General features: G+C 45.3%; 1 protein-coding gene across 3 annotated transcripts; it reads left to right on the top strand.

Annotated features, from left to right (window-relative positions):
• Positions 1 to 337: 337 nt before the first annotated feature.
• Positions 338 to 20,013, top strand: Hsph1 (heat shock protein family H (Hsp110) member 1). 3 transcript variants are annotated; one of them, XM_013122833.2, is made up of 18 exons: positions 338 to 483; positions 3,335 to 3,392; positions 4,973 to 5,113; positions 5,646 to 5,768; positions 6,230 to 6,329; positions 6,666 to 6,799; positions 7,305 to 7,549; positions 8,181 to 8,409; positions 9,628 to 9,734; positions 9,897 to 10,030; positions 12,116 to 12,324; positions 13,675 to 13,806; positions 16,206 to 16,343; positions 16,921 to 17,046; positions 17,805 to 17,912; positions 18,020 to 18,139; positions 18,318 to 18,479; positions 19,155 to 20,013. In XM_013122833.2, the coding sequence occupies exons 1-18, from the start codon at positions 353 to 355 to the stop codon at positions 19,356 to 19,358; spliced, it is 2,601 nt and encodes an 866-aa protein (XP_012978287.1). In that variant the 5' UTR covers positions 338 to 352; the 3' UTR covers positions 19,359 to 20,013. The 3 variants fall into 3 exon arrangements, with proteins under 3 accessions (XP_012978287.1, XP_005083227.1, XP_005083226.1); XM_005083169.4 differs by having other exon boundaries at positions 473 to 865; XM_005083170.4 differs by lacking the exon at positions 13,675 to 13,806 and having other exon boundaries at positions 472 to 865.
• The last annotated feature ends 309 nt before the right edge of the window (positions 20,014 to 20,322 follow it).

Here is a 20,322-nt window from a genome sequence, read left to right as displayed (position 1 = left end):
CGCGGCCCAGACTACATATCCCAGCATGCAAAGCGCCTAAGCCTCTCCGCTGGACTGCACTCCCCAGCATGCAAAGCGTTCGGGCCTCCCGGCCAAACTACGCTTCCCGGCATGCTCTCTGCCGATAGCTAGTCAGCGGCCTGAGAGGCCTGGGGTCTTGGAGTAGTGGGTTCTGTCTCCGCCCGTTCGGCAGTTCTTCGGCGTTTGGAGCCGGACACTGCCGCCCGGGGTCGTATCAAGAGCGACCGGCGTTTCCGGCCCGTCATTTATGGCCGGTGTCAACAGGAGCGCAAACTGTCCCCGGCTGGGGAAGGCGGGATGGAGGTCGGACAAGCCCGGTCTGCTGTAGCCAATGGCATCCGAGCGGCTGCCCTGTCACTATGGCAACGCAGGCCGCCCGCGAGTCCATTGGGTAGAATCTTTCTCGAAGGCTCGAGAAGAAGGAAGCGGAAGTGGCACGTGGAGGGGCCGGTGGAGGCGCCGGTGAGTAAATGCCGCAGATTCTGGAAAGTTCTCCTCAGTAGGCTACATAAGGCTGAGCGATTGGGACCTCCCCTTGTGGATTTGTAGCTGAGCGGCTCAGCAGCAGCATCGGCGGCGGCGGCGGCGGCGGCGGCGGCTGCGTGTGAGAGGGCGAGCAGCGAGCGGCGGCGGAGACGGAGCGCAGTCTCGCGGAGTAAGCCTGAGGCATCTTCCCCGCCGGTCGGGAGCAGGAGGCGCACGCAGCGGAGCCGAGGCGGAGGCTGACGGGACCGGCCATGTCGGTGGTGGGGCTAGACGTGGGCTCGCAGAGCTGCTACATCGCGGTGGCGCGGGCCGGGGGCATCGAGACCATCGCCAACGAGTTCAGCGACCGCTGCACCCCGTAAGTAGGAGCCTGGGTGGCCGGAGAGGGCTCGAGCTCGCCGCTTCTCGTGGGAGATGGTGGCCCGGGGATTCCGAGAACCGTGACACCCGGCGACCACCTGGCCTGACTTGGCTTTCCCGGGTTGCCCCCCGCACCCCACCCAGCTTCTTCAACCTGGCTCCCGCTCGCACCTCAGCAGGGATCCCCGCGGAGCCTTTTCTTCCGCATGGTGAATCTCCAAATGACCTAGAAGGTTCCAGAGCCTGTGCGCGCTGCTGCTTGCCTAGGGAGCGGATGGACTGTTGTTAGCGACCGCAGAAACACTATGGTAGAGGAATCCGCCGCCTCTGCTTTTCATCTGCACTCGGTTTGCTAATGTTACCCTAGTGCCCCGACTCGCTTTTTTGCAAGAGTCCTTTTTTTTCAAAGGCGCAACGTGAAAGCGGTTCGTGAGAGTTTACAGACCGAGTGTTTGTTTATTTTGGCACAGTTTAGAATAAGCACTACAAATTTCATATTTTTGTTGCTAACACGCCGCTGTGGATGCACTCTGTGGGAAAGATGGATTTTTTTTTAGTCTCTGAATTACATATTCTGCAGCACCGTGGGTGGGCAAACGGAAGAATGGTAAAACAAGTTTTTGAGGGGGTTAGTTTCTGAAGGTTACATAGGCGAGTAGGCCTGCATGTGCACTCATTGACAACAGCTGCTTGCTTTTATAGGCAATTATTGTAGGTCTTTTTTTTTTCCTTCATGTGCAGAGTTCAAGATTATTAAGCATGGAACCTGAAGGTAAAATCATTCTGTCCTTAGGTTACTTGTGTGCAGAGGAACATTTATGAGAGCAGGGAATACGCTTTGCTACTAACTACGCTGAGGTGCAACTGCTCCTCTGTCTACCTCTTTACAAAGCCATGGTGGTCGGTTGTTTGGCGCTTAGTAGGAAAGATGCCAGCCTTCTGTGCCTCTCCATGTTAAGGGTGCTTCTGTGCTGCTTTATTCTCTGGTTTAAAAAAAAAAAAAAGAAAAATCGACTCAGGAAGGTAGGGGAGATGCTTGAGTCAGTGTGTTGACCAGAATTTTCGAGTGATTTTCCTGTTAAAGGGTTAACGACTGAATTGGATACTGATTCCTGTTACCGTCAGTTAATTGACTTGGAAAATGAGATCAAGTGTCTAGTCTCTCTGAGCTCAGAATCACAGGATTTGTAGACTGCATCTCGAAAGGTCCAGCCTTTGCTTGAGGGTCCCTGGCTTTTAGGGTGACATTTAGCACCTGCTGAGACCTCTAGTTCCAAGATGTTTCAGTTACAGCAAATTTAAATGTCCTCAGTACAGTCCCATTTTACTCATCCCATTTACCCACGCAGGAGTGACTGAGCCAAAATTAGATTAGGTTTGGATTAGTAATGCACAGTGGATTACTCCTCTAATCCAAAGCCTTAATCACTGCCTCCTCCTCACAAGACCTTTCCATCTTGTCTCTGTTCTGTTACTATGCCTTCCCTTGCCATTGCTGAGAAAAGTGCCTGTCACTCTTTTTTTTTTATTTGGTTTTTCGAGACAAGGTTTCTCTGTGGCTTTGGAGGCTGTCCTGGAATTCGCTCTTAGACCAGGCTGGTCTCGAACTCACAGAGATCCACCCGCCTCTGCCTCCCGAGTGCTGGGATTAAAGGCGTGCACCACCAACATCCGGCGCCTGTCACTCTTCATCGGATCAAAACAGGTTTAATGTGACTGATTTATACTTCAGTCTGCAGTGACTCTGGTTCTATGTCTTTTTCTTTTTTGACCCTCTTTAGTAGAATCTTCCAGATGGGAGCCTCACCTGTATGCCTTAAACTCTACAGGCAATACCATAGACCTATTCAAGTTACATAAAACCTTTTAAATTCTAGAGCAGGTGGTAGATCAGAACAAAAATAAGTGGCGGTGACATTTAGGATTGTATGACGCTTATGACAGAGGTACAGTTATGATATACTTTTTGTTGGTTGTGCATAATGCCAAGTTTTGGTGTTATTTGTTTTTGTTTTTTTTTTTCTTTACGAGACAGGGTTTCTCTGTATTGTTTTGGAGGCTATCGGTCCAGCCCGGCTTCGAACTCACAGAGATCCGCCTGGCTCTGCCTCCTGAGTGCTGGGATTAAAGGCGTGCGCCACCACCGCCCGGCCTTTAATAACACTAAATTGAGAGGTTTTCTGTTCCATGTCCTTTGTGACCTGGTGACACTGCATTAGCATTTAATAAGGTATTGAGCAAGAATCCCCGAGCTACAAGCAGAAGCGGGGCTAACACTTAGACTGAATTGTCAGAACTGTGGTTTTAAATTATTAATGCCCCAGACTAAGTTTTGAGTATCTGATGAAAGTTGTAAGCTGCAGAATTGTGCTTCATTTGTGTTGGGAGTTCCCTCTTGTCAGTTTAGAAATGGCCACATGTGAGCTTTTAGACAAATGTGAAATGTTTGTTTTCTGTTAATTTTTAGGTCAGTCATATCGTTTGGACCAAAAAACAGAACAATTGGAGTTGCAGCCAAAAATCAGGTATGTTCTTGAAGAGAATGTCTATTTGGCTTACAGGAAACTCCCAGCAGCACCCAGAATGATGCACGCTGAAGTTCAATGTAGTTGATGTTTTAAAACTGTAACATTAGGGCTGGAGAGATGGCTCAGTCCATTAGGAGTACTTGTTGCTCTTATAGGTTTGGTTCCCAGTGCCCACTTGCTGGCTCCTAACTGCCTGTAGCTCCACGTCTTACACCCTCTTCTGGCCTCCATGGGAACCAAGCACACACGTGCTACACATACATGCAGACACTCATGCATGCACATTAAAAATGAAAATAGTAACTCTTGAAGATCTGTGTGTCAGGTGTTCTTTTTGAACCCTCTGGTGATTACTTTGTCATCCCCACCCTTGTTCCTTAACTTTTCATTGACAACCTTAATTAGGGCAACTTCATTGACCTTCAGTTAAAATACGTGTGATTGTGTAGATACATGCTCTGACTGTGAAGTGCTTGCTGGCCTCTTAACCCACAGAGGTTTGTCTTCAGAGTACTGTAATTAAAGGGACATGACAACATGCTTGACTTTAAACTTTTTAAATTACACGCTTGACTTTTGTTTTTGAATGTGTATTTTCTCAAAGGCTAATGAGGTCCTCGGTGGGTAGAGGTACCTGTCGCTAAGCCTGACAGCGTGAGTTCCATACCTGGAACCCACTCCAACAAAGTATCTTCCTAGTTGTGTTTCTTTGCCTAATTTATGTTGGTTTTAGAAGCTTAGTGTATGAGCACACCTGCTGGTGCTGAACCTGGGGGTACTGCCCAGCTGTAAAAGATGAAAGAGATAGTCTCTTGGTGCTTGCAAGTGTAAATGACTTCAGCCTTTAGTGGTTTCATTTTCAGTTTTAGTGAGGAGCCTACCTTTGAGCGAAATGTCCCAGAAGTAGGTTGACCCAAATAGTAGATTGAGAATATACCATCTCAGAGCAAATTGGCATATCTCCATCCAGTTCTACCGAATTTTGTGCCCCTTATTACCATGTGCACCTGAGAACAAGACCATGTTCCAGGGGACAAGTTGCTGAAGTACAGCCTTTTTTTTTTTTAGCATGCATGCCCAGCAGCGTGAGATGGGTGCAGGTTTTGGTGATAAGATCTGTCCCCTCCCCCATGGTCATTCAGAAACTTTTCACCCTCACCTCCTCTAGCTCTGGCATAGGCCACTTTCTAAGCAGAAGTGTGTAAGGTCCTTACCTGATGGTGCTCCAAGTCTGACCTTAGTGGGACAGTGATTGTCGGTTTATTTGGGGGAGACAATGGGGTACAGCAGCACAGTTGCTGAAGAGTTCTAGAGCTTTGGAGACAGTTGTGCTGTCTTTTCCTTTATCTTGCAGATTTTGAGATCTGCCCCAAAGTATGATGACACATTGCCTTTCCTTCTGGCATTTTCCAGTACAGTAGGAGCTATCCATTCATGGAAAATCGAGGACTATGAGGGAAAGTTAGATATACCCTGCAGAGTTGGTTTCAGTTGCACAATGACTCTCTGAAATTGCTGTAGGTGCTGGTAGGTAACAAAATTAGAAAAGAAGTCTAAATCTTGCATTTCTTTTGCAGCAAATCACTCATGCAAACAACACAGTGTCTAGCTTTAAGAGGTTTCATGGCAGAGCATTTAGTGACCCCTTCATTCAAAAGGAAAAGGAAAACCTGAGCTATGACTTGGTGCCCATGAAGAATGGTGGCGTTGGGATAAAGGTAATGCAACTCATCCACCGGCTCTACTCTAAGCCTCTCTTTGGAGGGGAGTGCTCGCAGCTTAGTGTTTTAACCCTAGTTGACTGGACATAGCGATGGGGTCTTTTCCCTCCCATCTGGCTCCTTTTAAAGTGAAGTTGATAGAAGCCGTCTCTGGAGAAGTACTTAGCAGATAGTACATAGATTATTCAGTGGTTCTTCTAACTTTCTAGTAATTTTTTGGTTGTTTTGGTATTTTAAAAAATACATGGTAAGGGAGCCCTTTGGGAGCATGTGGAGAGCAGTAGAGTGACAACCAGAAATGCGGCTGACAGCAGCTGTCTGGCCAGTCTGCACTTCAGTGACTCATCCGTAGCCTGTCCCCCTTTTCCTCTTTAGGGAAAAGTGTTTCCTTCTTTTCCTCGCCTTCTTTTTAGTTTGCTCAAACCAATAAACTCAAATATTGTAGAGCAGGATATGTGCTAACAGCTGGAAATTCACATTAGTATTTAGCTGAAGTATTATCATTTGAGTATTTTCTACTGTGTTGTAGGTCATGTACATGGATGAAGAGCATCTCTTTAGCGTGGAGCAGATAACAGCCATGTTGCTGACTAAGTTAAAGGAAACTGCAGAAAACAACCTCAAGAAGCCAGTAACAGATTGTGTCATTTCAGTAAGTACAATCCAGCCAGGCAATGCGTTTGGTTCCAGCTTGCCTTTATTTTGCACCAGTATTGCATATATGCATGCTCTTTCCTTACTTACCAAGGTATTCTTAATTGAATGTCCTGGAGCATTTCAAAGTAAGCTCAGTGGTAATTTTAGCTAGAAACTGCAAGAGTTCTTAACTACAGAGATTGGCAATGCAGCCAGGTCTCTCATGGAGCTTTCTGTGAGTTCTTCACAGTGAAAGAATTCTTCCCTTGGCTGAAAACCAGTGCTTTGGGAATTATTGTTGTTTTAATTTTTCTTTTCTTTTCAAGGCAACTCTGAAAGTCAAGAACATCATTAGAAACAAAGTCTAAATTTAGTTTGTGTTTTGAGGGGCTGGCCAGGCACCCACTATGACTTTATTAGGGTGGCTTTTGGAGCAGTTAGAAGAACTGTGTCTAGAGTTACAGTTGTTCTTTGCAGGTCCCCTCCTTCTTCACCGATGCTGAGAGGAGGTCTGTCCTGGATGCTGCACAGATCGTGGGCTTGAACTGCTTACGGCTCATGAATGACATGACAGCTGGTAAGAGAAAATGCCTATTGGTTCGCTAGCAGTACCTTCGTAAGGAACATTATGATTTGCATCCTAGTTTCTGTTGACTGGTAGTGCTTTTACAGTTAAGGAAAACGAAGTTTGGATAAGCAGTCTCTTAGCAAGTGTGGTAGTATTGTATAGTCTGGCACTCTTTGTGACTTGTGGTTAATTATATCTCATGTTGAAGAGCTATGGGTCATTATCCAACAGTCACAAAGAGAGTAGTAACTGATTCTTTATAAGATGCAAAGGGTCTTCCAGTGACAATAAATCCCTAAGGAAATGGGCTGGACAACTGGTGATCTGGCTTTGTTTTCCTTGTAGTGGCTTTGAATTACGGAATTTATAAGCAGGACCTCCCAAATGCAGATGAGAAGCCTCGGATAGTAGTGTTTGTGGACATGGGCCACTCCTCTTTCCAAGTGTCTGCCTGTGCTTTTAACAAAGGGAAGCTCAAGGTAAAGTTGAAACTCCCACTGAAGAAGAGTTTGGGGAACCGTGAAGCCAGGAGCTTTAGACAGCTTGCATCTTTATAGCAGGCTCTAGTGGGCTGGGGTTCTTTCATGTTTAAGAAAAGTAATGTTGCCTGGCGGTGGTGGCGCACACCTTTAATCCCAGCACTCGGGAGGCAGAGGCAGGCGCATCTCTGAGTTTGAGGCCAGCCTGGTCTACAGAGCAAGTTCCAGGACAGCCTCTATCTAAAACAATACAGAGAAACCCTGTCTTGAAAAGCTTAAAAAGAAAAATAATGTTAAGGTTCTCTTCAGCATGGATAGTAAAAGAAGGGAATACCATAGGAGATTTAAAGAGATTGGTTTTCCTTTAGTTATATTCCTCCCAACTTGGATTTAAGTAGAAGTTGTGAGCCTGTTAGCCTTTTTGAATAGGAATAGGAATATCTTAAGATTCTAATCAAACTGATTGAAAGTGACCTCATTCTTTGTCTGTTTAAACCAACCTTAGGTTCTGGGCACAGCGTTTGATCCCTTCTTAGGAGGGAAGAACTTTGATGAGAAGCTGGTGGAGCATTTTTGTGATGAGTTTAAGACCAAGTACAAGTTAGATGCAAAATCCAAAATCCGAGCGCTCCTTCGCCTCCATCAGGAGTGCGAGAAGTTGAAAAAGCTCATGAGCTCTAACAGCACAGACCTACCGCTCAACATTGAATGCTTTATGAATGACAAAGATGTCTCTGCAAAAATGAACAGGTATTTGTCTCTCAATTTCTACACATGAAGTGGATGATTGAAAGTGTAGCCCCAGCGATCTCTGTGACCCTGTCTTGGCTTTCCTTTCAGGGTTATGGCTGTTGGCCGTAGACACCGTTATCACCCAGAACTTAGGAACACATCTGTGAAGAATGCTTTAAGTCTGTGTCTGTGTGTGTGTGTGTGTGTGTGTGTGTGTGTGTGTGTGTGTGTGTGTGTGTCTGTCTGTCTGTCTGTCTGTCTGTCTGTCTGTCTGTCTGTCTGTCTCCCTGCCATGGTGCACATGTGGAACTCCTAAGACAGTTCTCAGGACTCAGTTTTCTCCACGCAGGGTGTCGGGCTTGGTGCCAATGCCTTTGCCTGCCGAGTCATCCCATCAGCCTGTGGGGGGGGGTTTAGAAGTCTTTCCTAAATGTGACTGGCTTCTTCGTATAGCATCCACACAGTTTTCTCCACATCCTCTTGATGCTGTGATGTGCTTGAATATAAATATGCACTGACTGTACGCATCTTACATAAAGTGAATAACTTGGCCTGTGCGGGGTTCGGGGTACTGGGAGGAAAGGGTGCCATGGATTGGGTTAGTAAAAGCTCCTAGTATGGCTGATGGTGTGCTCTTTCATTTACTAAGGTCACAGTTTGAAGAACTGTGCGCTGAGCTCCTGCAGAAAATCGAGGTCCCCCTTCATTCATTGATGGAACAGACTCACCTCAAGGCCGAGGATGTGAGTGCCATTGAGATCGTTGGAGGTGCCACAAGAATTCCAGCCGTGAAAGAAAGAATTGCCAAATTCTTCGGCAAAGATGTTAGCACCACACTCAATGCAGACGAAGCTGTGGCTCGAGGATGTGCACTGCAGGTGAGTGGGAGTGCCCGCCGTCTGCCCTCACCCTGGTGCCCCACCACGGAGCCTGCTTCCGTCCCAGACGATTGCTTTAGTGAAATCCCAAGACAGACTGGGGTGCTGCAGTCTGGAGGTAGAGATTGGAAGGTGAAAAAAAACTGCTGCCCTGCCCAGCTGGTGGTGTGGAGGCCTGGTTCCAGGCTGGCAGAAAACAGCTGTGTGGTGGTGATGACAGCTGTTCTCAGGCACACATGGGAATTGGAACATTACTCAATTGTAATAAAGAGTTGATTTGAGGAAGGTGTGTAGAGGTTAGGAGTTACTGGTTACCAAGTGGTTTTAGAAGATAGATTTTCTTCCACTTCCAAATGAAGCCGAAGAGTTACAGAAGTCTAGATGTTGTTAGTGAACAGAAGATGTTTGACAGGGAAGAGATTCTGAGCAAAGGTCTTTAGAGAACCTGCCTTGGATACCACCACAGAAGAACGGGCAGCCCTGCCTATTCTCGTGTCATGGCCTAGCCTGGCTTTGGGGTTCATTAATAATTGTTCAAGACAGTGGGCTTCCTTATAGCCTCCCTGTTGCCCAAACTAACCTTCCCATCGGTCTCATTCCCCAGGAGCCCTTTGCAGGGAGGGCTTCCCTCTTTTTCCTTCATAGTGGAGTGTGCTACTTCCTCTCTGGTTCCCCAAATGTTGGGAAGCCCTATTGGCCTCAGCTTTACCCTTGATGAGATGAGCTCTCCTTGTTGGGGCTGTGTGCTTTCATTTGTTTAGTTAGTTGGGTGTGTCCTGGGTGGACAGGAGCTTCTCTGTCCTGTCCTATTTTTTAATTTGCCACTGCTTTTCATTTTACAAATTTTATTGAAAATGGCAGACATTTTGAATTTCACCCTTTTTGGTTTCTTTGACATGTGAGAGCAATAAAGCAGAACTTCTACACATTAAAAGAGAATCAGCTTGTAATCAAAAATGCCACCAGCAAAGCATTTCTGGAAAAACCTGTGTTTTTAGTGTGAAACTTGGAGTTAAGAATTGCTGGCCCAAGATTCGGGGTTTGTCTTTGGGGCTAGTGATTAGTTTAAAGTGAAGATGATGCATTCTTTATGCTTAAGGTGACACATGCTGCAAGCAGTTTAAATCTGCCCATCCCAGTGGAATTGTCATAGTAGAAGGTGTTTAGAAAGAATGTGCTGATGATGTTTCTAACCTTTAAGTATTTTGTCTTTTCAAGTGTGCGATTCTTTCTCCGGCATTTAAAGTTAGAGAGTTCTCCGTCACTGATGCAGTTCCTTTTCCAATCTCTCTGGTCTGGAACCACGACTCAGAAGAAACCGAAGGGTATGTAGCCACAGATCGCTTTCCGATACTGTCTTTAGATAAGAATTGAATGACTGGGGACTTTGGGAACCAAGCCTATTCTCCATCTTTCATTTGGTGGCGAGCCTTTAAGACTAGAGTGTCAAGGCTGAACTGATGTGTCCTTGTTTCCTCTCTCCCTAGTGTTCATGAGGTGTTCAGTCGGAACCATGCTGCGCCTTTCTCCAAAGTTCTCACCTTCTTGAGAAGGGGGCCTTTTGAGCTGGAAGCATTCTATTCGGACCCTCAAGGAGTTCCATATCCAGAAGCAAAAATAGGTAAGCAAGCCCCAGTGTGCACCTGCCCATCGTTCAGTGTAAACTTAGACATAGTTGCCTCTGTAGAAGAGTGGTGACCTGGAGACTTGCTGGCCTGGCTATCACTGTCGTATTGTAATGGAGTGTATATTTGCAGAATACTGGCCACTACACAGACTTCCCCAAGACGAAGTGTTATTGGTAGGGTGTTACTTCAGATTGGAAGTTTGGCTCCCACAGCAGTGTGGCATTTGACCAGGTCTTCGTGTATACTTCACCCTCTCTTTGAAGGGATGTCTCTTTAGGTGCGATTTTCACTGGGGAAGGCTTGTCATTGTTCCATCTGCTTGTACTTTTAGGACCTTTGTAGTTTTTTTGGAAGTGCTATATTATTGACAGGCAAATTAAGAGTTGTCCTCAACCTCATTTACAAAGAATGCATTTGAAGGGCTCTGGTCAACCAGCTGTGTTTTCTTCTGAAGACTAAGGTGTTCTGGCTCATCACATACTGCTTTTAAAGCACTGTTGACTATGTAGTGGTGGAAGAGCTGTTGAATGTGGACTGAGATTGTCGGGATTGGATTCTGCATTATCTGTCCGCTACTACAGAGTTGAGCTGTTGCATAAGTGTCAGTGTTTCGCTCACTGACACTATCATGAGCTGTCCATCCGGAGCAGTTTCACATTCCATACTCATGAGTGTGGTACCCAGAAATGTTGTTTCTGTAAAGGACCATTTGGCAGTTACTTCCTGACTTAATGATGTATGCCAGCCAGCATCCTTGCCTGGCCCAGTAATTAAATCTAGCTGTATGTGCTGTGCAGACAGTACCTTAGCTAAAAGACTTAAGTTCCATGTAACTCCTGAATATAACTGATTCAAGCCCTTTTATTTTTGGAGACTGGGTCTATGTAGTCCTGGCTCTTCCTGGAGCTTGTTAGGTATTCCTGCTAGTATTAAAGGCACGTGCCATTGTGTTCACAAAAATACATATTTTTAGAATATTATTTGTGTGTGAGTGCACGTATGGAGGTCACAGGGCTTTTGAGAGTTGGTTCCCTTCTTGTACCGTGGGTTCTAGGTTTGAACTTGGGTTGGCACGCTTGCCAGCAAGCACTTTACCTGCTGAGCCACTCGCAGCTCTCAGGAGGTGTGTGATTTTAGTGGGGCTAGCAGTTGCACTAGGGTCTACGGTAAGTGCTTATTGTAAATAGTGGCTGTCTAGAGCAGTGCTTCTCAACCTTCCTAACACTGTGACCCTTTAATATAGTTCCTCATGTTGTGCTGACCCCAATAATAAAGTTATTTTTGTTGCTACTTCATATCTGTAATTTTACTATTATGAACCATAGGTGTAAATATGTTTCCCACTTGTCTTCGGCAACTCCTATGAAAGGGTTGTTCCACCCCAGAAGGAATTGCAAACCACAGGTTGAGAACGTCCACTCTAGACCAGTTCACAGCAGCATTTAGACTGTGTTCTTAGTTATTCAAGGCTATAAAACTACCCTAGCAATCTGCTATGGGTTCAGCTTATGTCCCCTATTTAAAGCATGACTTAAACAATTGGGACCGTTCACTCAGAAGATTAATGTTCCCATTAAGAGCACTGACTGTTCTTCCAGAGGACCCGACTTCAGTTCCCATTACCCACTACTCTAACTCCAAGATCTGACACCCTCACACAAAGATATGTACAGGCAAAATACCAATGCAAATGAAATACAAGTAAACCTATAAGGAGATTAGTATTTCCTAAAAGACTGAAAATTTAGTGTATGCTTGGTCTCCTCTGCCTTAAATTTGGTTCACAGATTCTCATGTCTGGTGTGTGCTCATCTACTGGGAGATGAGGAGGAGGCGGCAGAAGGCTGTTTTTCAGGAGTTCCTACCCCTGGTGTCTCTGCCCAGGGGTGTTAGTTACTACAAGGGTGTCCTTCCTTATCTGGGTTCAGTGACATGTTAGAGGTAGCGGTATGACTGTAAATAGACTCCTAAGTGCCAGCCACGGAACTTGGAAGTGGCGATGGGGAAAGAGTTGTGAAGTGGCTTGATTTCTTAGCCTTGAATTTAGTCTCTAAAGCGGCAGTTCCTTTTTGCTCTAGGCCGTTTTGTCGTTCAGAATGTTTCTGCACAGAAAGATGGAGAAAAGTCTAAAGTGAAAGTCAAGGTGCGTGTGAACACACATGGCATTTTCACCATCTCCACGGCATCCATGGTAGAAAAAGTCCCAACAGAGGAGGACGACGGGTCTTCTGTCGAGGCAGACATGGAGTGTCCAAGCCAGAAGCCAGCAGAAAGCTCAGATGTGGATGTAAGTAACTAGAGCAATGGTCACATTCAGGGGTAGAATTGACTTCATTCTAAGCTATAGGAGGAGGGTAACAGTTCAATACTTTTCAATACATAATGTTAATCGGAAGTTATGTAATAACTGGAGGACATGAGAATATTATGTATTGTGACTGAGGTGCCTGACCTCTTGAAGAAACTGGCATGTGGCTGGGAAAAGTTGCTTTTTCTTTTCTTGCTTTCGTGAAAATTAGATATTGACTGGTTAAAAAAAAAACAACTATAAAAATTGAAATGGAAAAGTGGGTTTTGTTTCATTTTCATTGTGTGGCAAAATTGGCCTTGGTATTCCAGAACTTGTTTTTATTAATATGGCTTTCTGGGTTGGGGCAGTCAAGAAGAGGAACGTCACAGATAATGGTGGCACTGTGACTGCTCATCTTAGCTTAGATTTGTAGTTGATTTCTGGGAACAGACAGAAATGGCTTACAAGAAACAGGCGATGTAGAATTGATGTAAGTCTTTGGTATCCAGTGGTCTCGAGCACTGCAGGACCATTAGCATCATATGACCTGAGCTTTGTTCTCATCAAGACACTGTTCACAGAGTGATGGGGTCGTAGTGCCTTGGGTGTGGTGTGCGTAATGCCTCGCCTCTCAGTGCCTCCTTAGGTTCTAGAAGCTGTGGGTGGAAAATGTGGAAGACTTGAGCGGGTGGGTAGGGAATAGTAGTTAAGCCTTGTTCTCTAGTAATGGGAAAGGTCATAGTAGGCACAGAGTTGCCAGGGACTGAGGGCTACTAAAGAACTTTCGGGGTTGTCTTGCCCTTTTTTGTCTTTAAGGCATATTTTTAGGTAGGGTTGTTAGTTGGCATGTGCTACTTATTCTTTGTCCTGCGAGCCTGTGAGGTAAGGTAGCTGAGTCATGAGCTGGGAATGATAAGCCCTGGAATAACCATTAGTTGGTCGTTTCCTGTAACTCTTGGGTGTTGCCACTGAGGCATGTGCTGTGCTGCTGCTCCTCCAGTTGGACACTTGGGTCTGGAAAGACCCTGGGCTAGTAACCCATTACCTGTGCTTATGAGAGTCAGATCTGTACATGCTTAGGTGAAAGGCTCTTCCTGGGGAGCTCTGGGTTGTCATCCACCAGTCAGCCCTCATGGAATATATAACCAACTGTAACACTGTCATTCATAAAGTTTCTTACAGGTTGAAATGTCTAAAGTTTCACTTGTTTTGTTTTTAATCTAGTACCTTTTCTGCCCCCTACTAAGATTTCAGAAATTAAGAGTACTGTCTTTGGTGCCCTTTAACTTTAAATTCATACAAGTACACTTGCTTTCTACATCCTTTGTGCCTGGGCTTTCATTTCAGAAAAATAGCCAGCAAGACAACAGTGAAGCTGGAACCCAGCCCCAGGTACAAACCGATGGTCAACAAACCTCACAGTCTCCCCCTTCACCTGAACTTCCCTCAGAAGAAAACAAAATCCCAGATGCTGACAAAGTGAGTGACTCTTCCAGTTCATTCCAGTAGACAATGTTGCAGCATGTGATGGTTAATGCTATAAACCTGTGGCTTCAAGAGTAATGCAGGTGACTTACGGGCTGTAGGGTTTTGTTCTGTTTGTTTTCAACATGTGACTCTTTGGCTAAAAAACAGCCAGAAGGAGTACTCAATCTTAAGCAGGGAACCAATATTCTCCTTTAGATCCGAGAGCTTCTCCTGATAACACCACTCCCAGATGAGCTTTTAAAGCAGGCCTGATGGCTTGCTAAAGGGCAGAAGTACCTGCTGATGCCAGAAGCAGAAAGATGCATCCCAGTGCTGCAAAATTAATTCATTACTACATGGGTTTTAGGAGTCTAGTAAACTTTCTCTCCTTTCAAGTTACTATCAGTTTTGAGTTAATGATGATGGTCTGGTAATAGCCACCTACATTTCCAAGTGATTACTCTTTGCCTTGTTTCCAGTATTGGAAGCTATATATAATATATATTACATACACATATACATACACACACACACATACATACATACATATGTATATTGTGCCCCTTGAAAAATGGCAGATTGTAACCAAACCTTTCAAACTAGTAAGATACTGAGAATATGTTGATACTGAGAAGAAAAGGCCCCGTGGTTTCCAGCTCAAGCTGTATATACTTAAGAGTTCACATCTCTGCAGGCTTGGTGTAAATGATGAGCTGCCCATCCTAGTCTGGTTTCCTCTCACATCCTGAAGATACCTCACCCTTACTCAGGCCAGCTACAGAAGGGAAGGGCTGGTGGAGGCTAGAGTTGATTGCTCTGCCTGCTTTTTACTTGCCTCTGTCCTGATTTAATCGTGTGGCTAAGGGCATTCGTGAACTCTGTGTCCTGACTGATTTTTGAAAGCTGCTTTCATTTTTTTCCCCCTTATTAGAAAATAATTGAGGTGGTGACGTTTATTTAGAAAATGGCTCTCACATTTTAATATCATTCCCCTTGATTTAGAGTTAAGTGTCAACAGACTTTTGCAGATAGTCTTAGCTCCTTTCTAGAAAAATAACATTGGGTTGGAACTTAGTCCTTAAGCACTTGTTGGAGGGTTTCTCATCTGTGTTGGAATGCCATTTTGTGGTTATGATGGTTTGGTCAGGGGTTGGTTGGATTTTTGTACTCCTTTTGTTTCTGTTAACTGCTGCATATACTGCAGTTTTGTTTCATTCCTGGAGTATCAGTTGCACTCCTGTGTCTTGCTAGCTGAAGGGTGGGTTTGTTTTTCTGTGTGATGCACTGGCGCTGTGGGCTGACTGCATGGTCCACAACACTTAGTAAAGGTGCAGTCTCTAGGGGGCGTGTGCTCTGTGATCTTAGTGCAGCCATTGAACGAGCCCTGAAGCTTGTCATTGAGGTGCCCAGGCACAGGCATGCGGTGGGATTGGTCTTCCCTTCTTGACATGCTGCCTAGGTGATCCTGCTGGTTATACCACATAGCTTAGTCCACTGTGCAGCTGAGTCTCTTCAGCAGTGTGTCAGTTGGGGCAGGGTGCATGGAAGAATCTGAAGAAAGGGAAGTGGACATTAAAGGCCTCTTCGAGCATTATATATTTGTATCATTTGAATAATCTGTAGTAAAATGCACCGGCTAGCCTTTATCTAAAATATTTGCTGGTAATGTTTTCATTTCATGTGCTGGCAATTTTTCTTTTGGTAGTCACATTACACATAGTGACATATCTTAGGGTTAGGATGTCAAACATGTGGCTTTTCTTTTTTGTTTGTTTGTATTTTGCCTATGACCTATCCCATGCAGTCAGCTGTGGAGTTTTTCTACCTGTGGCAGGTGCATACTGGCTTCAAATTGCGATTCAGATACTTTTTGGATTGGGATACCTTGTCACTTTATGTGGCCCAGGCTGGCCTCAAACACATAGCTACAGGCATGTAGTGCTGAGGTGACAGGTATGATCGCTGTGCCTAGCTGTCTTCAAAATTTCAGATAAGAAGTGATAAGGCTGAAAGGTACGTGTCCACAGAGTTCTAGAGGCATTCTAGGAGCGCTAATTCTGACTGGAACAGGTACTGTGCTGGGCTAAGACAGGCATTTCAGCAGCTGACTGAAATCTAACATCTCTGGTGTTGGTCTGGGCTTCTGTGAAAGTTATTCTCAGGTTCTCGACTAGAAAGTAGATAGCTTAGTTTTGAATTTGAAGGGGTTTGGAAAGAGGAGGTGGTGAGTTGATGCAGGAAGGTGGTGCATGTGGTACTGCTGAAGCCCAAGGAGGGTGGTGGGTGTGTGTGGATGGCTCTTAGATGGTTCCAGCACGAGAGTTAGAGATCTGTGCATAAAAACATCAGTAAATATGGTAGGTTTTTTATTTTCCAAGGGTTAAGAATTTTTCTTTTTCTTAACCCTAAAGGCAAATGAAAAGAAAGTTGATCAGCCTCCAGAAGCCAAAAAGCCTAAAATAAAAGTGGTAAATGTTGAACTGCCTGTAGAAGCCAACTTGGTCTGGCAGTTAGGGAGAGACCTTCTTAACATGTACATTGAGACCGAGGTAAGTGCTTTAATTAGATATTTCTGTTTGGTTGTCTGTATACTACAAGGGATTGTGACTAATTCTTCACCAGGAGCTATGGGATAAAGGCAAGGAAATGGACCTTTCTGGTTAATTTTTAGGAGTCTGTTGGGTTTGGATCGGTATGTGGTAGTTGTGCTTGGTTGAGAATCGCTTTGTTCCTGTGAAGCAGTTGGTTGACAGTCTGGCTCAGGCACAGTAGGAAGCAGGCCATAGGATTACCCTCTTGGAACACCCGTGTACCATGCATGTGCCTTCATAGTCCCAGTAAGAACCCAAGATTAGTCAGTGTCCACTTAAATGAGGGTACTGTATTTAGAAACTTAGTAAAAATTGCCCATTTCTAAATTTCAGGGTGTAATGAAAAGTGGGGTGACTTACCATTGTGCATTGTAAAACAACGTGTCCGTGTGTGTTTATAAAAAGGACTGTGGCATTTTGTAGAAAACATTTTTGTGAGGTATAGATTGAAGTGATTTTTATGTGGTCATCGTCCTCAGGTGCCCAGGTGTGGCTTGAGTCACTGGAAGGTTGACTAACCTCTGCTTCCTGACAGGGAAAAATGAAAATGCAGGACAAACTGGAGAAGGAGAGAAACGACGCTAAAAATGCAGTGGAAGAGTGTGTGTATGAGTTCAGGGACAAGCTGTGTGGACCATATGAGAAATTCATATGCGAACAGGTATGCTTGGGGGTTTGTTACTAGATAGTCGGGTTTAACACTTATTCCTCTATGCTTGTGGTTACTTGAGTGTTCTGAGAGCAGAAACTGAGCAGGGCCCTGGAGGGAGGCCCACCTGCTATGAGTGTTGTATGTCACTCTAGTAGTCTTCCCCAGACAGACATCTGCTAGAGTCTGGTGTGTGACTTAGGCACTGGAAAGATAAGAACCCTTCAGCTTCTATGATGGTGGTCTGTGACAGGCAGCCGTCTGTTGCTGTCACCCGTTGAGGCTGATTCGGTCCATCGTCAACACTGTTACTAAGCATCAACATCCCCTTCTTGCCTAAATGAGGCTCTGGGTGATCCAGAAGCACAACTGTGTGACAGATGAAACTTGGAAACAGACTGACCAGACAACAACCTAGTCTGGTGTGGGGATTAACTCTTAGAGATGCTTTGCACTTGGCTTAGGACACCACCCCTACCCTCCCCCAATCCTTGACCCCTGAGCTGCCCTGCAGTGTACTTTGGTTAGTCCTGGACCTGGGTTTCTCCATCGGGTACAGTATTGTGAGTCAGAAATGGTCCTAAATTCCTGTGATAAGACAGATGCCCCAAAGCCTGTGCCTCCTGTGATGCCATAGGACTAGTTAATGTGAAGGGAACCCGGTGTCCAGTTCTTCCCAGGTGAGCTAACTGGGCTCACTGCTAAACTGCCTGCTTTGGTTAAGAGCCTCTGTGGTAAGGCTGCCACTAATCCTCGTCTTTCATCTAAAGGAACATGAAAAGTTCTTGAGGCTTCTCACAGAAACAGAAGACTGGCTGTATGAGGAAGGAGAGGACCAGGCTAAGCAAGCATATATTGACAAGTTGGCCCAGTTGATGGTAAGCTCTTTTCTCCCCTGAAAGATGCAAGCTGCGTTTTAAGCTGTAGATGGTTAGTGAAGTATAAGTTTGGCTACTGTTAATTAAGTCAATCTATTACATTTTAGGAAATGGGCACACCTGTGGAAGACCGATTTCAAGAAGCGGAGGAACGGCCAAAAGTATTTGAGACGCTGGGACGACAGCTGCAGCACTATGCCAAGATTGCAGCAGACTTCAGAAGCAAGGTGGGGCTGTTCCCGCTTGAGGAGTGACCTAGACTTAGCCAACATGTGGCCTGGGGGGGGTCTCTATCTTAATAAATGGTGCTCGGTGAGGAGTGTTGGTGCATGTGAACTTAGGGAAAGTGGGTCAGAGTAGATGTGGCTGTTCAGTACTCTGTAGTGTGTTGTGTTTTCTGTCCAGGATGAGAAATACAACCATATTGATGAATCAGAAATGAAGAAGGTTGAGAAGTCTGTTAATGAGGTGATGGAGTGGATGAATAATGTCATGAATGCTCAGGCTAAAAGGAGTCTTGACCAGGACCCTGTTGTGCGCACTCATGAAATAGAAGATAAGATCGAGGTGAGTGTGTCAGCTTTCCCTGTCAGCTTAGCACACGGCGTTTCCCCTATAATTCCCTGACCTCCTGTGGACCGGTACTGGCTTCCCTAATTCACTAATGCCATTGCACAACAGATTCCTTGTGTCCCATGCCCATTAATCCTAGTCGGCTGCAGTGCGTTCAACGCGCCTGCAGTTGCTGTTTGTCTTTGAGGGAGGGAGGCCAACGACACGTCAGGTGTCAGTGCTAACCCTGTGGGAGGAAAAGTGTGAAGTGGAGAGCAGCTGGGTTGGGCCTTTGACTAAGGACAGCCTTTCGCTGTGCTAGAGTCCCGAGAAGGAGACAGTACATGCTTGTCTGTAACACACGTGGGGGGGGGGGCTTTTCAGCCACTTTGAAGATCCAAGCTATAAACCTCATCTTGAAGTGACTTCACCTTCTGTATTTTGGAGTTCCTAATTTGTTCATTTTGTGTTGTAGTGATAAGGTAGCATCCATAGCCACCTAGCAAGTCCCCAAGAAACCATAGGAGGTAGTCCCCTTGATCAGGCTTGTCACTAAGGTTTGTACAGGTTTGATGAGGAAAATGGAATAGGGTAAGGTAAGAAACTCCTGGATCAAGAGTGTGAGGAAGTGGTCACATCATCTGGCTGGATGGGAGTTACCATAATGACAAACGAATTTTGTTTTCTTAGGAATTGTACAATGTTTGTGAACCAGTTGTAAATCAACCCAAACCAAAAATTGAGTCACCTAAACTGGAGAGAACTCCAAATGGCCCAAGTCTTGATAAGAAAGAAGATTTAGAAGGCAAAGATAATTTTGGTGCTGACGCTCCGCATCAGAACGGTGAATGCCACCCTAACGAAAAGGGCTCCGTCAACATGGACCTGGACTAGACGCTGCCTGGCTCCCTCCTCCAGTTCATGAAATGTGTTTGCCATAGTATGTGATTCTGTACAACAGACTTCGCCTATTTATATTTTCTTTTTTTTTTTTAAGACTGTCTGGAAATGTTGTGTATTATATGGGAAAAAAGGAAAACCCTGGGTCTGTAGTCTTTGACCCTAAGGGAGAATGGCCTTGGCGCCAGAGTCTTGTGGCTGTGTCACCCACACTGAGCACTCTACAGTCGCTGCTTGGACTGCTGAGGAGTTTGACTTTGTCTTTTGAGGAGACGACTCTGCTTGCTTGTTCAAACGCTCCGTGATGAGAATCTTGGAGCAGTTGTTCTCACCAAGGCTGTTTCTTTTGCATTTTGCTCTCCATTTCCGCATGTGTGTGGCTGTGGGTGTTTATAATGAGACTAAGTCTGGTTTGCATAAGGGCTTTCAAAAATTAAGTCTGTCCAGTAGGGTGATTTTGCTTTCATTATTACAAATTCAACAAGTACAACACAGCTAATGAACTGTAGCAGCATGCAAAGCAAGGCTGTAACTCACCACACAGTACACTGTCCCGTGGAGGTGTGGCACGGGAGACATGAATCATGTGATCATTGTGAACGCCCCATGAGCTCTAAAATAAAGTTCACCCTGTGGTGTCATTTCTAAACTGCTGTCTTTGTCACTAACTCAGAATGGCATTGGGGGAAAAAGATCATCTTAAAGCATAGCACCTGCTGAATACAACCTAAAATCCCACCCTGGGAGGCCCTGCTGACACAGGTGACCATCCTGGCCCTTGAATCCATCCACAGTTTCTGTACAACTATTTTTTTAAACACTTTTTTAAAATTATATATTTAAGTTAGAAACAAGCCTGCTTCCCATGTCAGTCCCAGCTCCCTCTCCCTCCTCTCCACGCCTGCTTCTCCCCACCAGCCTCCTCACCCAATCCACACTCCATTTCCTGGGGAGGGTA

Source organism: Mesocricetus auratus, unplaced genomic scaffold (assembly GCF_017639785.1).
Source record: "Mesocricetus auratus isolate SY011 unplaced genomic scaffold, BCM_Maur_2.0 Super-Scaffold_100008, whole genome shotgun sequence".
In the NCBI taxonomy this organism is placed as follows: domain Eukaryota; kingdom Metazoa; phylum Chordata; class Mammalia; order Rodentia; family Cricetidae; genus Mesocricetus; species Mesocricetus auratus.
This window is presented reverse-complemented; position numbering and strand designations above follow the sequence as displayed.